The 15,456-nt window shown below is 49.0% G+C and overlaps 2 protein-coding genes across 8 annotated transcripts in view; one reads left to right on the top strand and one right to left on the bottom strand.

Moving 5' to 3' along the window:
* CHRAC1 (chromatin accessibility complex subunit 1) overlaps positions 1-15,456 on the top strand; it is an 873,427-nt gene that overhangs the window by 647,795 nt on the left and 210,176 nt on the right. The gene's annotated exons all lie outside the window — the stretch shown is intronic.
* The window catches only part of TRAPPC9 (trafficking protein particle complex subunit 9), a 723,405-nt gene that overhangs the window by 551,887 nt on the left and 156,062 nt on the right, over positions 1-15,456 (bottom strand). For all 4 annotated transcript variants that reach the window (XM_050800232.1, XM_050800231.1, XM_050800230.1 and 1 more), the window contains 2 exons: positions 5,744-5,829; positions 2,469-2,595 (listed from right to left, as the gene is read on the bottom strand). In XM_050800232.1, coding sequence (XP_050656189.1) covers positions 2,469-2,595; positions 5,744-5,829 — 213 coding nt within the window. The remainder of the gene's footprint in view (positions 1-2,468; positions 2,596-5,743; positions 5,830-15,456) is intronic.

The raw sequence follows: 15,456 nt of genomic DNA, 5'->3' as shown, positions 1-15,456 counted from the left end.
TAATACGAGGTCAGTCCTTTCAACTTGGATCCCAAAGCGGGCCAAAAATGAACACTCCCTAGTGTGGACCCAGGATAAACAACTAAGAACTGTGTGACTAAGGCTCTGACTTCTCATCTGTGAACATACTAGCTACGGGTTACATGTTATTCGGATTTAGGCCCTTCACTCCTCATTACTCCTCTCTCATCTATTCATATCTCCCATGCTCCACTGCCAGGCCATGGCTATGGTCCTGCCTCTGTCCCTTTCTTCCTGGGTCATCGCTGAAGCTTGATCACTGGTGTCCCTGCCTCCAGTCCTTCCCATCTCAACAGGGGTCCTGGATCCTGAGGATGGCTCTGAACGGCCCACCCGACCACATCTCTCTTCAAAGAACGCAGCAGCCCCACTGCCCTCCGGAGAAAGCCAGCATCCTTTGGCACAGGGTGTAAGACCCCAGGTCGGCACTCTGCCTCCCTTCCAGCCTGTCTCATCCCTGCCACCCTGGCCTGGACCACCCACTCTGACCATCCCCCGGTCCCCCAAATGCACCATGTTCTCTCTTACCACCACGTTGTTCTTTCTGCCTGGAATTCTCTTTCTGCCCCCTGTGTACTCCCCCCACAGCCCAGCCCCATTCACTTGAATAGTTCCTAGTTCGCCTTCAAGCCTCAGGGTCACTGACCAACCCACTCTCCCCACTGGGTCCATGCCCAGAGTCATTTGCTCCCACGGCCACTCCACTCCATCTTCCCACTTGGGGCAGCACACCTTCACCTACAATGACACCTGCTTCACCCACCCGTAGGGAGCACCCTTCCAGCAAATGTTTGCTCTTCCAGCCAACAAACACACACTGAAGACCTACTGTGTGCCAGGCTCCACACTAGGCATGGAGCTGCAGCTGAGCCAGACACACGGGGCCAGCAAGGAATCTATCGCACAGTCAGGAAGGAGACCACCGACCAGGGGCCTAGACCAGCGAGCACATACCGAAGAAGGCTCCCAGAGGAAGGGAAGCCTGTGCTGAGGACTGAGGGAAGCCCAGGAGCCAGCCAGGGTGATGAGCACTCAATGCGGCACAGGTAAAGCCTCAGAAAGCCTGGAAAACTGCCAGAACTAAAGAGTCTTCGGAGACTGAAGTAGGAGCAGAGGGGCAGAGAGGAGGTTGCGGAGGCCAGCAGGCGCCGGACCACAATGGGCTCCAGAGCTACCCTTAAAGACCAGGCCTTGATAACTCAGGCCTGGCGACAGCTGCGAGGCTCCTAGTTGAGAGATGTCAGGAGCAGATTCCCACTAGGAAGATTGCTGGGCCACAGATGGGAAGTGGGTCTATTAGCAAGCAAGACCAGGGCAAAAACACCAGCCCCAATGCTTTTCTGACAAACCCTAGAAGAGTTATGATCTGCAAGACAGGAAGGGGCAGTGGAGGTGGAGACAAGTGGCAGTTCTCAGGAAGCACTGAGGGAGGGGACGTGGGGGGGCTGTGACAGACAGCGAGGGTCAAGGATGACGCATATGGGTGATGGGGATGCCTGCGCTGAGATGGAGGCTTGACGGGGGCAGGGGCAGCTTTGGGGAGGCGAGGTAGGGAGTTCTGGTTTACACCTATTGTATGAGAGGTGCCCAGGAGCCAGCTGGGAAGGGCTGGAGGTGCAGGCTGGGAAAAAGCCCAGCCCTGGAAATCATCTGCACATTGGAGGAACTGGAAGACAAGAAGGTCAAGGGCATTGGTGGGATCACCTAAGGTAGCCTGTGGAAGAGAAAGAGTTAACAGGGCCAGGGAACACAGGATGAGGGGTGGGGAAGGAAAGAAGTGGGGTGTGAGGAAGGCCTGGCTGAGAGGGGTGGGCTGCAGAAGACAAGAGAGACCCAAATAGAAAGGCCAGAGAGGCGGTAAAACAGCCAGAGGGGCAGGGCCACAGCAGCCAGAGCAGAGAGGCGGTAAAGCATCCAGAGGGCGGGCTCACAGCAGCCAGAGGAGAGGGCATGCCTAGTGGAGGGTCAGCCAGGGACTCAAAGGGCACTGTGGAGCGAATTTAGGGGAAAAAAACTGAAAAGTAGGCCCTGGATTTAGCCCAAAAAAATACTGCTTGTGACAGGAGTTTTGGTGAAGTGAAAAGGGCTGAGTCCAGGATGCAGAGGGTTGAAGCCCCCTGCAGAGGCGGAGATTCAGCGTGTGTAGACACCCTCTGAGGAGTTCCAGCGAGAAGGAGCAGGAAGAAGGAAGGCTCACTGGAGGGAGAGGAGCAGAGGGAGGAAGGGCGTGGGCAGTAGGGTCAGAGCACAGGAAGGACCCCTCCCACCACCACACATCCTGCACCTCACGAACAGGTTTTTTTCATGCTTCCTGAAGAAACACGGTCTTCATTATCTTCTAACTGGTTAGGACTGGCAGGACGGGCGATCGGCTCTGGACCTCACGGAGGCCATGCAAGGGTGCAGCAGACCCTCCTGAGCGGGAACCACGAAGGGGCTCTCCTTACCGTTCACAGTGATCGTTCCAGTCGTCTGCGGGACCCCGACGAGCGTCACTGGGTACAGACCAGATTCAGCCGGAAGAGAAAGCGCCGCAGGGAGAGACTCAAACTCCACTCCGCTGGTGAGCAGCCCCTAAAACGAGCCACGCGGCATCATGAGCCCGGACCAAACCTACTGTGCGCTCAGTTCCAAATGCGCCTTAAGACACTGGCTATGGCACATCTGGAACTGCTGGAAGAAAATGACCAACAGTCTTTATAGAAACCCACAGAGAACTTCAGAGACAGTGAACAGTGTAACGCAAAACCACCTAAACGCAGTAGGCACGGCGGGTGCTCAGGCGATAAACCACAGAGCCACTTGGTTTTAGCCCTGTTTGCTGTATGTTTGATATTTGTTTTATCATTTTACCAAATGGGAATGTGAACACAAAGAGAAAATATTTTATTTATAAACAAAAATAAATAAAAACTTGACTGGGCATGGTGGCGCACACCTGTAATCCCAACACTTGGGAGGCCAAGGTGGAAAGAACACTTGAGTCCAGGAGTTCAAGACCAACCTGGGCAACATAGTGAGACCCCATCTCTACAAAAAAATTTTAAAATTAGCCGGGGAAGGTGGCACGCACCTGTGGCCCCAGCTACTTGGGAGACTGAGGTGGGATGATCACCAGAGCCCAGGAGGCTGAGGTTGCAATGATCACACCACTGCACTCCAGCGTGGGGGACAGAGTGAGATTCTACCTCAATCAATCCATCAATACAATGTGGAAATATGCCACGAGTTAATATCCCTGCCATACATCTATGAGTTATCAACTTATTTCAGTATGTACTAAGCTTGCTAGTACAGGCACTAAGCTTGCTAGTGAACAAGACGGGCAGATTCCCTGGCCTCAAGACGGTGGCCCATGATTGGAAGCAATGCAGGTATGTCGGCCCTCAGGACTTCTCAGCATTGTAACAGAGGTCCTACTCAGGGCACTAAAGCAAGAAAAAGGAAGAAAAGGCATAAAGGCAATTACTCACAGAAAACAAAACCAGGGTCATAGAATACGCTATGGAATCTACAATGAAACTTGAACTTTCTAGTACATTTAGCAAAGTGATACAGTCAGAAAAAAAAAAAAAAGGAGTTATTTCTATAGTTTAGCAATAAACAACTGGGGAAAATATCATTAACAAGCGATCAAAACCATCAACTATATTAGAAAAAACCTCACAAATGACGGGCAAGGCCTCACAACAGTTACAGAACACCGCAGAGATAGAGAAGCCCTGGGCGAAGGAGGAAATCCTGGATTCTTCTTAGCGGGTTGGTTTTCTGCAGCGGTATGGTCAACTCTCTCAGATAGGACAGGACTGAGCATCTGAGTAGATGTGCTGATGCTGGGAGTCTGAGTCTCACTCGGGAAGAAATGACACACGTGGATGGAGGAAGGCAAGCACCCTCTGGAGAAGCGCTGGAAAGCAAGGGCAGATGCTACATGCATGTCTGTGGTGCAGACGCAGGGATATACACATGTGTACATATATGTAGGCATATGGGCTTAGATAGATATGTGCGTTCTCATGTATGTGTATATGCATACAGACTTTTCCTAACTCTGTCTACAGAAAGCACCCAGAAGCAAAGCCACTCTCTCGGCAGTGAGTACACTTAGTGCCTGGACTTGGAGCCAAGGTGTGAAATGATCTATGTGTGGAACAGATGTAGCAGGCAAGGGTGGAAGCCGAGGAGCCAATTGTCTCTAGGCAAATATATTGGCATTTATTTCCTTTGAAAATAGCTAAAGCAATATGGCCAACTGTGAACATTTTTTAAATGTGAATGTTGGATATGCGCGTGTGTAGTATTCCCTGTAACATTTGGTATGTTTAAAATACTTCCTAATTTAATTTTTAAAACTTTGCCCATGAGTTGTGGGCTATCTCCATGTGGTGCTTTTTATTTTATTCCCTGCTTTTCCTCATTTGTTATAATAAGCACATATTGTTTTTAAACCAGATAAAAATGAAAGCTACATTTTAAGACCAAAAAAAAAAATGTGTAAGAAAGAGCAGCAGGCATTTGATACTTTAACCGCTTTGGGGAAAATTCTCTAAACTGCTTCTCCCTACTAAGGCTGAGACAGAAAGCCACGGGAAAGGCCTAAGCCAAATCGTACTGTGGGTCAGTCCTCACCCAATGGAAGGAGAAGCACTCCTCCCAAGTGCACCTCAAGACTACAAGCTGAACATCCAGCTGAGCTTCCAGGAGCTTCCAGGAGTTCCAAGCTGCAACTCAGCCTGTACTCATGGCCAGGCTGTCACATCTGTCCCAGGAACCCTTCCCTGACTCTCCAGGGCCAGGCAGACTCCCCTCCACATCAGGCCTGCAACACCTCGTGCACCCCAACAGAACCTTGATCACAGTCGCAGCAGGGACCAGGGCCTGACCATCTCTGTCCCCTCAGGGCCTTGCCTGGGGCCTGACGCGTGGCAAGAGCACTCAGCAAAATACCTGCACGAAGAGTCTGCCTCTTACCCTGAACACCAGTCATAAAACCCTAAAAGACAACGTCCACTCTCGCAGCACCATCCTTTGCGTGCTGCTGAAAAGTTACACAGCAGCGCCACACAGCAAAGCAGAGAAGACTCGAGGGATGGAACCTACATTGGCGTGGGGAGGGTCTGTTCTGAAAACATAGAATCAGCTTAGAGGGCCAGTACAAATCTCCTTCCCCCTGACTAGAGAATTGGGTAAGCATTTCCAACAGAAGAGATTACAAAGTGAATCTTTCACACCCTACACAAAGCATAGAAACGGGATATCAGGATTTCAAAACAAGAGAAAGCTGATGATGGTGGTGTGGTCATTTATCCTCCCATTCCACAGCTGGTTCTTCCCCGGGGCCTTGATCATCTTATCATCTTGCAGCGATAAAATAATGCTGATATCATTGAGTAGCAGGCATAACATGGACTTTGCAACCTCAACTCATCTCATGTAAGCTTCAAAATGATTATTTCACATCTTATACCCAATCAACTAAGCTCGGTATGTGTTCAAATCAGAGGTTTCTTTGTAGGTTCAAATATGTATTGAGAATCAAGCCTAAAGACACAGGAATAATGAAACATGGTCTTCATTCACAATAAGCTTATATGCTTTGGCAAAACAAACATAAAAAGAAACACATATCATAAGATGTGTGCCTCAGACATTAAGTAAAAACCTGCTTTAATGAGAAGTTTGTGTGTTAGCCCAAAAAGATCAAATGATGGGTGATACATACCATGTTTTCAACCCGAAGTTCAAACGGCATTGGGTTATACACCATCAGCTGAACTTCACACACATCTCCTTGAACCCACTGGAAATCTAGAAAATACACACACACACATCAACAAATCCATGTATTTGTTGGCATTTTTTCACTTTCCACATGGTTTCCAATTATTCCTCTGGCAATTTATATTCTCAACGAGGCAGCAGGCTCTATGATCATCTTGAGATGGGTGAGTCAAAGCTGCTTTTTCCACCGGCTTTCTCTGAAACAAAGCAAGGCAGCCGTCACTGGCGCTTTGATGCCACATGAATGGCGCTTGTCACCACCTTCAGCAGGCTGCATTCATGCCAGCATCTGTCCAGATGGCACTGTTCTTGGTACAGAGCCATAAGGCACACTGCGCTTCACGGGGCCCAGAGGCTGGCAACACAGAAAGATGGTACTGGGGTCACTTGTGAGTAATACGGAGTGTGATTTGCTCTACTCCCCGAAGATTGTGGGGGGGCGGGGGGCTTCTCCTCCCCACCCACTCCCAGGTCAACTGCAGTTCAGTACCTGTGCAGGGGCAGAATTCTGATGACCTCCAAAACCCCCAGCCTTGGTGTGCACAACCTGGTGTGCATGCACGGTGTAACCCCACTTTCAGTGTGAATATGATGATTAGGCTGGATTGTAAAACAAAGGTGCAAAGATTTTACAGATGTGATTGGGACTCCAATCAGTTGACTCTGAGTTAATCAAAAGGAAGGTTGTCCTGGACAGATTTGTTCTAATCAGGTGAGACCTCACAGGAGACCACGGCCTTTCCTAGAGGGCCTGTGGAGGGGACCACATGGCAAGGGCCTAAGAGCAGTCTCTAGGAGCTGAGAGCAGCACCAGCAGACAGCGGGGAACTGAGAGCAGCACCAGCAGACAGCCGGCGAGAGAACGGGGACCACGGGAAATGAATGAAGAACCACCTGAGGAGTCGTGAAAGCAGGCCCTTCCCTTAGTTGAGCCTCCAGATGAGGACACAGTCCCAGATGACACTTGAATTTCAGTCCTGTGAATCCCTGAGCAGAGGACCCAGCCGAAGCCCACACAAATCATGAGGAAGTAGATTTGTGTTGTTTTAAGCTACTGAGTCTGTGGTCATTTGTTACAAAGCAACAGAAAGCTAATTCAGCATCTGTCCCAATTTCCATCAACCCCTCCTCCCTTTACAATCCTCTCTTAGGCAAACCCGAAGGAATTTCAGAATCAATCAACAGGTGGCAGGCATGTGTTAGGTGTGAGGCGCTTCCACACAAGTTATCTCATTACTCAGCAGAAGGACCTCCTGAGACAGGCATAACCCCTATCACTGCAAGGCAAACACTCAAGGTCCAAACAGGGTAATAAATTGGCCCAGGAACCACCCAGCAAGCGAGAGAAGCTGCTGGATTCAGGCCTCTGAACTCAGAGGCATCCCAAGCAGACATGTGTGGCTAACAGGGCGGTGGAGGGCTTTTTCTCTAGCAGTAAGAAAGTCTGTTGACCGGAATTATTCAACTTTCACAGAGCTTTCATAAGCATGTTCTCAAGACACAGCTTTTTCCACACACTCTGCACCAAGCACCCTGCAAAGAGATGAGGACTGACTCCACCACACCTATGACATCTGACCCAGAGCTGGCATGTTGACATTGCATGAATTAATACAGCGTCCACCTGGTAAGCTAACAGCTCCCCTAATGCTTGCACCACCATGTACTCATCTGAGCCTCTGGACAATGCAGTGAATGGCTACAGTCTATGTCAGCAACACAAATGTTATGCCCGTTCTGCAAAAAAGGAGAATCCCCCTGACAGGCTGACCCACCTGCCCGTCCTATGGTCCTGGGAAGCAAGAGAACTGAGAATCGAACTCCAGTCTGTCTGGCTCCAAAACCTACGCTCTTTTCACCCTCTCAGGACTCCGGAAACTCAGGTCTTGTCCTTGCAGCTTCCATGTCATCCCAGCTCATCCCAGCTTCCATGCCCCCCACTTTCTAGGCCCACCAGCTTCTGAGGACCTTCAGTGGCGGGGGGCTCATCCGCCCTCCTCATTCATATAAGTCAGTGGCCAGAGCACAACATGCTCCCACGCCACCTGCCCCCGGCCTCACCCAGCCTGCCCGGGGCCACTGATGGTCAGCATCCCGGCCCACTCCTCACCACAAATGAAGAAGGTCACTCTCTTTAAACAAGTGGCTAATGCCTGGCAATTAAGAAATTGCTTGCCCTATCATGGTCATGATGATGATGATGATGATGATGATGATAAGCCATTTAAAAAATCATTTTCTGGGGTACTGAAAAAATAATGTATACTTAGATGGTCCATGTCTACTAAAGGGTAAATCTAAGATAAATCGTTGATTACATAAAAATTTATTTTTTTTCTTTTTTTTTTTTTTTTTGAGACGGAGTATCACTCTGTACCCAGGTTGGAGTGCAGTGGTGTGATCTCGGCTTACTGCAACTTCCACCTCCCGGGTTCAAGCAAGTCTCCTGCCTCAGCCTCCAAAGTAGCTGGGACTACAGGTGTGCACCACCATGCCTGGCTAATTTTTCTTGTATTTTTAGTAGAGACAGGGTTTCGCCATGTTGACCAGGCTGGTCTCAAACTCCTCACCTCAACTAATCCCCCTACCTTGGCCTCCCAGAGTACTGGAATTACAGGCATGAGCCACCATGCCCGGGCTAAAAAGTGATTTTCGCTGAAAGAAGGAGATAACCCCTTTCCACCCTCAGCATGTCAAAGCACACGGTGGTGGCCCTTCCTCACTATTTTGTCCCAGAAGTAGTGGGAAGGCACAAGAATTAGCGTCTCTGAAACGCCCTCGTCTCAGGCCCTGCCCTCCCTGTTGTGGGACACACTGTGCCTGCTGTCATCTGTGGACACACAGCATCGGGTGGTGGCGTTTATTGACAAGTTCGTCTCTTTCTGCTACACTGTATGGACCCACATGGCGGGAAAGACTCCTGATTTATCAATGCATCCCCAGCACATAGCACAGGGCATGTAACTGCTACCAAAAATGTTACTGAATCGCTGCCAGGGAATATTATCTCTCTTGATCCTCAGAACCACCCTCCGTGTCAGCTTCTAATGTCCCTATTCCATAGAGGGCATGACTGCAGACCACACAGGCGTGATCAGTTGTCCACAGCCACACAGTGGGGAGCTGCAGGGCCAGGCTGCAGCCCAAGTCCACCTGACAGCCACAGCCTCTCCAGGCCACCACACTGCCTCTGGGTCAGCAGTGGACCTTGGCACCAAGCCTGGCAGCACCACAAAGACCTATCACAAATGACAGAAGGCCTTCAAGCCAACACACTCAAGCTGAGGCCGGTGTTGCAGCCATCTTCGCATGGATGTAGCTCAGATGATGGCCACACCAGCCAACACACACAGACTCGGGAATTATTCCGAGTGAAAGTGGAAAATGGTCTCAAACGCTGCCCTCAAGAGTTTCCTCATCTCTAAGACCCAATGCCACCTGCTGTGATGATACCTCCCCCAATTATACACCAAGGTTCATTGAGAGACACTGGAACTTTAGGTTAAAGTTATGGGATCTGTCAAGCCTCTGGGCAAGCACTCACTGATCAGTACACTGCCAAAAAGATATTAGAAGCTATGGGATGTCAATTACACTTTCCTACCACACAAGTGTTATAGCTCAGAAAAAAAACGTACATCATCCACTGAATTCGTCCTCAGCCCAGATGAGCAGGTACTTCTTACTACATTGAGAAGCCATATTATAAAGGGAAAAGGCCCTGGGCATCGAGTCCTGCAACCTGGCATGGCGCCTGGGGGCTGTCACTGACAAACTGTCTGACCTGGAGCAGGTACTTACATTCATTCAGTCTTAATTTTCTCATCTGCAAACAGGGAATATAATGACACCTGCAGCATCAGCATCAAAAGTTTTGAGAATCACTGGATGATGTTTGCTTAAGCCCTCTTCAACAAATACAGACTGTAATTTTCATAAAAAGAATGCTCGACAATGTCTTTTTATTTGTTTTTTGAGATAGGGTCTTGCTCTGTCACCCAGGCTGGAGTGCAGTGGTGCAGTCTTGGCTCACTATAGCCTCAACCTCTTGGGCTCAGGTGATTCTCCCACCTCAGCCTCCCAAGTAGCTGGGACCACAGGTGCCCGCCACCAGGCCTGGCTAATTTTTCATATTCTGTGTAGAGATGGGGTTTTGCCATGTTGACCAGGCTAGTCTCGAACTCCTGGGCTCAAGCAATCCACCTGCCTCAGTCTCCCAAAGTGCTGGGATTACAGGCGTGGGCCACCACACTCAGCCAACAACTTCTTAAGATTGAAAAGGAAAAGCAGAGAGGCAGGGCTTGCAATCCATGCCATCAGTGGCGCAGGGCCCTGTGCTCTGGCATCTGGTTTGACACTCTGCTGTTATTGTCTTCAAATTCTCAGCGATGTTTGAACAAAGGCCCTGTGTTTGCATTTTGCACTGGGCCCTACAAATCATATGGCCCATCCCGAGAAGGGGAGTCTCACACTTCCAGTCTCCTAAATCACCTCTAGAAGTTTTTCTCAACAAAAGGACTGAAGCTTTCCTCAAAAGTTCTGTAGGGGAGATAGCTCATCACCAACCCTGATGAGAACAGAAAAGAGCAGCCAGAGACTCTAGAAGGTCCCGGGGGAAGAGCCTCAGCACTCATAGGACAGTGAGTCCTGGGCCAGGGGAGACAGAGGAGCCCTGAGGGTGGCCCGCCCATCCCCACAGAGCTCAGAAGATGCCCTCCAGAGAGGAAAGGTGGAGTTCCCACAAGAGGCCAGGAAACAACGTCCCCAAAACACAGCGAGGACGGGATTTGTACAGCTCTCTCCTGCTTACTGCAACACACGCTGGAGCATATCATAGGGGGCCGCCATCAGGCCCTGCCCGTTCATGCAGCACATCCACCCAGTGCCTACGCTTCCTGTCACCTCGTGTTCTCCAGAGCAGAGAAGCAGTGGCAGGAGAGACAAGGCTGGGGTGTCTTTCAGAATCAATAGACTAAAAATGGCATTTTAAAAATGCATACACACACACACACGCATACACACACTCATACACACAGGCATACACACACACACACACGCATACACACACTCATACACACAGGCATACACACAATACACACACGCATACGCACCATACACACACAGGCATACACACAATACACACACGCATACGCACCATACACACACACATGCACACATACATGCATAAACACATACATGCATACACACATACACGCATACACATACATACACACACACACACACATGCATACACACACTCATACACACAGGCATACACACACTCATACACACAGGCATACACACAATACACACACGCATACGCACCATACACACACACATGCACACATACATGCATAAACACATACATGCATACACACATACACGCATACACATACATACACACACACACACACATGCATACACACACTCATACACACAGGCATACACACACTCATACACACAGGCATACACACAATACACACACGCATACGCACCATACACACACACATGCACACATACATGCATAAACACATACATGCATACACACATACACGCATACACATACATACACACACACACACACATGCATACACACACTCATACACACAGGCATACACACAATACACACACGCATACGCACCATACACACACACATGCACACATACATGCATAAACACATACATGCATACACACATACACGCATACACATACACACACACACACACGCATACACACACTCATACACACAGGCATACACACAATACACACACGCATACGCACCATACACACACACATGCACACATACATGCATAAACACATACATGCATACACACATACACGCATACACATACATACACACACACACACGCATACACACACTCATACACACAGGCATACACACAATACACACACGCATACGCACCATACACACACACATGCACACATACATGCATAAACACATACATGCATACACACATACACGCATACACATACATACACACACACACATGCATACACACACTCATACACACAGGCATACACACAATACACACACGCATACGCACAATACACACACACATGCACACATACATGCATAAACACATACATGCATACACACATACACGCATACACATACACACACACACACACACACGCATACACACACACTCATACACACAGGCATACACACAATACACACACGCATACGCACCATACACACACACATGCACACATACATGCATAAACACATACATGCATACACACATACACGCATACACATACACACACACACACACGCATACACACACTCATACACACAGGCATACACACAATACACACACGCATACGCACCATACACACACACATGCACACATACATGCATAAACACATACATGCATACACACATACACGCATACACATACACACACACACGCATACACACACTCATACACACAGGCATACACACAATACACACACGCATACGCACCATACACACACACATGCACACATACATGCATAAACACATACATGCATACACACATACACGCATACACATACATACACACACACACACACACATGCATACACACAAATTCTACAGTAGACTATATAGTTAGCACTCAGGTTTTCATAAATTTTCCAAAATTCAGAATTGGCTGCACTTTTTCAAGGGCATGACCCCAGGTCTCTTTATTTTCTTCTCATTCTAACAATGAACAGCTAGAACAGCTGGAGCCGCTCCTTGCAAAGCCCACACGGCTCCTCCGAGGGAGGCTGCGTCTGAGCCTCCAGGGGGCTTCCCCAGGGTGTGCAGGGCCCCACCCCACACCCCACTCCCAGTTAGCCCAGTGTTTATTGTTCAAGTTCAATGTGTAAGTAACCAGGTACCCTGCTGACAGGTGTACATTTTTAGAGAGACCTTTTGTTCACATTTAGTCTCGATAGTCAGCTTCTCATGTTTGTGTCTTGCCTGCATGAACTGCATGACTGTGGGGTCCAGGTAGCAGGTCTCTCCCACACCCTCTATGCACGTGAGAGGAAACCAGAGGGTGCTCACAGGAACAGGACGCTTGGTCTGTGATGTGAAATCAAGCTTGTCACTAACTGAGTAATTTTTAGTTACTTCCAAAAGTCATTTCTCTGAGTTTGTTTCCTCATCTGTAAAAGGGAGATAAAAATGAAATCTTCCAAAACTACTGGAAACTCCGTAAGGCAACATATGATAGCCTCAACATATGATAGCACTGTTTGAATAAAAGAAATGAGGACCATTTTTAAAAGCACAAGGTTCTTTGAGTACTCCTTCCCTAGTTATGCCCTTTATCTTAGCAAACAACTTTATTTCTTCTGAAGCACTTTATTTTTTAAGGCATTCAGATAATTTACAAATATTTAATGGAGTTTATCATGAGACCCTTACAGAAGCTAAGAAATCCCAGAGCTAGTAATATACGAGAAATGCTCATCAAGACAATGTGCTGGCTGGACGCAGAGGTCCCCACCTATAACCCCAGCTCTCTAGGAGGCCGAGGCAGGCGATTCACTTGACCCCAGGAGTTCGAGACCAGCCTGGGCAACATGGTGAAACCCCGTTTCTACAAAAAATACAAAAATGAGTGGGTATGGTAGTGTGCACCTGTGGTCCCAGCTCAGGAGGCTAAGGCAGGAGGATCAATTGAGCCCAGGAGGCTGAGGCGGCAGTGAGCCCTAATTACACCACTGCACTCCAGCCTGGATGACAGAGCTAGACCCCGTCTCAGGAAAAAAAAAAAAAAAAGATTATGTGCTACATGTAATGCTCTTATTGTCCCTTCTGCCTTGAATTCTGCCATGCCCTGCCAGCAACACGAAACGTACAGTGAGATCTAGGTTCCCCTGTGAGTTCTTGGACAAGACACTTAAACGTCCTGAATCAGTTTCCCTGTCTACAAAATCTATAAAAAGGGATTCATAATAGGTACCCCATCCATTCATTCATTCTTCTGTCACTGCTCCAGCGGCTGGGGAGACAGCAGCCGCACACAACCTGACAGAATTCTGGCTTCAGGTGATACTGCGGGGCAAAGCATCAATGGGCCAGTGTGGATCTGGGCTGGAGAAAGGCGGGGAAGAGAATCCTGGGCCAGTGTGGATCTGGGCTGGAGAAAGGCGGGGAAGAGAATCCCAGGCCAGTGTGGATCTGGGCTGGAGAAAGGCCGGGAAGAGAACTGCAGACAGTGCCACTAGAGATGGCGGGAGGAGTGGCCTGCGAGGCGCTGGGATCAGAAAACACCCCTCTGAGGGAGGGGGCATGTGAACAAAGACCAAAAGGATGTGACAACAATGACAGAGGGGCAGGGGACGAGTTCCTGGCAGAGGAAAGAGCGAGCCCCAAAGCCCTGGGCCTGGAACAAGCCTGTTTCTTTCCAAGACCCGAAAGGAGTGGCTGTGGCTAAACCAGAGTGATGGTGGCAGGAGGCGGCATGAGAAACCTGACAGAGAGGGAAGGGTGTGGGCAGGGCGGGGTCGGGAAGCGCCTGCAGTCCGTAACTCGGGGTGTGGGTGAGCTTGTGAGTGCAAGAGGAAGCCTCTGTCCTGGAAAGAAAAGCATGGTGGAAAAAGGAGTTGGAATGCCTTTTTCCTAAATCGGAGTTAAAGGAATTAAGAGTAGAAATGAAGAAACAGAAGGAGAAGAAAGCACTGTATATCAAACGCAGAGCACCACGGTCGTGCAGGCCTTCCGCTCATACTCCTCGGAGGCCCCGGCTGTCGCCAAGCAGCGGGCAGCCTCTAGGCCCTCAAGGCTCTGTCACAGGACATGTGGGCTCAACCAGCAGTGGTCGCCAGTGACAAGAAATCACAATCTCCTGCAAGAGGCCTCAGGCGTGTCTTTGTGGCAGCAAGGGACAGGGAGCTTGCTGCCACAGCCGGGCTTTGGGAAGGCCACCAAGGGACAGGGCCGGCGGTGCATGCTGAGCCCTGGTGCAGGAGGGACGAGAGCTCAGACACAGGAAAGCTCAGGAGAAACTGTCCACTCCCAGTCTCTCCCACAGCACAGCTTAACCCCAGGACTGGCTATCCTGATCACCTGTGTTCACAAAAGAACAGAACACAATTACCTCATCCCCCGCTCAATCCTGAACACAACCCAACCCTGAATCTTTGATGATTCAAAAGTCACTTCAGCCCTTGGAAAATCAGTCTACATCTCCAATTGTCACTCTTCCGTAGTTCACATAAGTCTCAGTTAACAAAAGTCTTTCTGGTTTCTAGAACTTTCACAAAATTACCTTATATGAAATACATTTTTAAAAATTAGATCTATGGGCAATTGCCTGCCAAAAGCAGCAAATCAAATAAACTTCCGTGACAGACTACACACACACACACACGTGTGCACACATCCACACATGCACATCCACAAATACACATAAACACACATATGCATGCATGCACATATGCATGCACACAGGCACACACACACACACATATGCATGCATGCACACATCCACACATGCACACATACACACATATGCATGCATGCACACATCTACACACACGCATGCATGCACACATGCACACACACGTATGCGTGCACACATCCACACATACACGCACACATGCACATGCATGAACTGGCCCAAAATTCTGTTCTAAAAATCTAGAAAAGCCATT

The sequence above is a fragment of the Macaca thibetana genome, chromosome 8 (assembly GCF_024542745.1).
Source record: "Macaca thibetana thibetana isolate TM-01 chromosome 8, ASM2454274v1, whole genome shotgun sequence".
NCBI classification, from domain to species: Eukaryota; Metazoa; Chordata; class Mammalia; order Primates; family Cercopithecidae; genus Macaca; species Macaca thibetana.
Note: the sequence above shows the minus strand (reverse complement) of the source record. Positions and strands in the feature narration are given on the sequence as shown.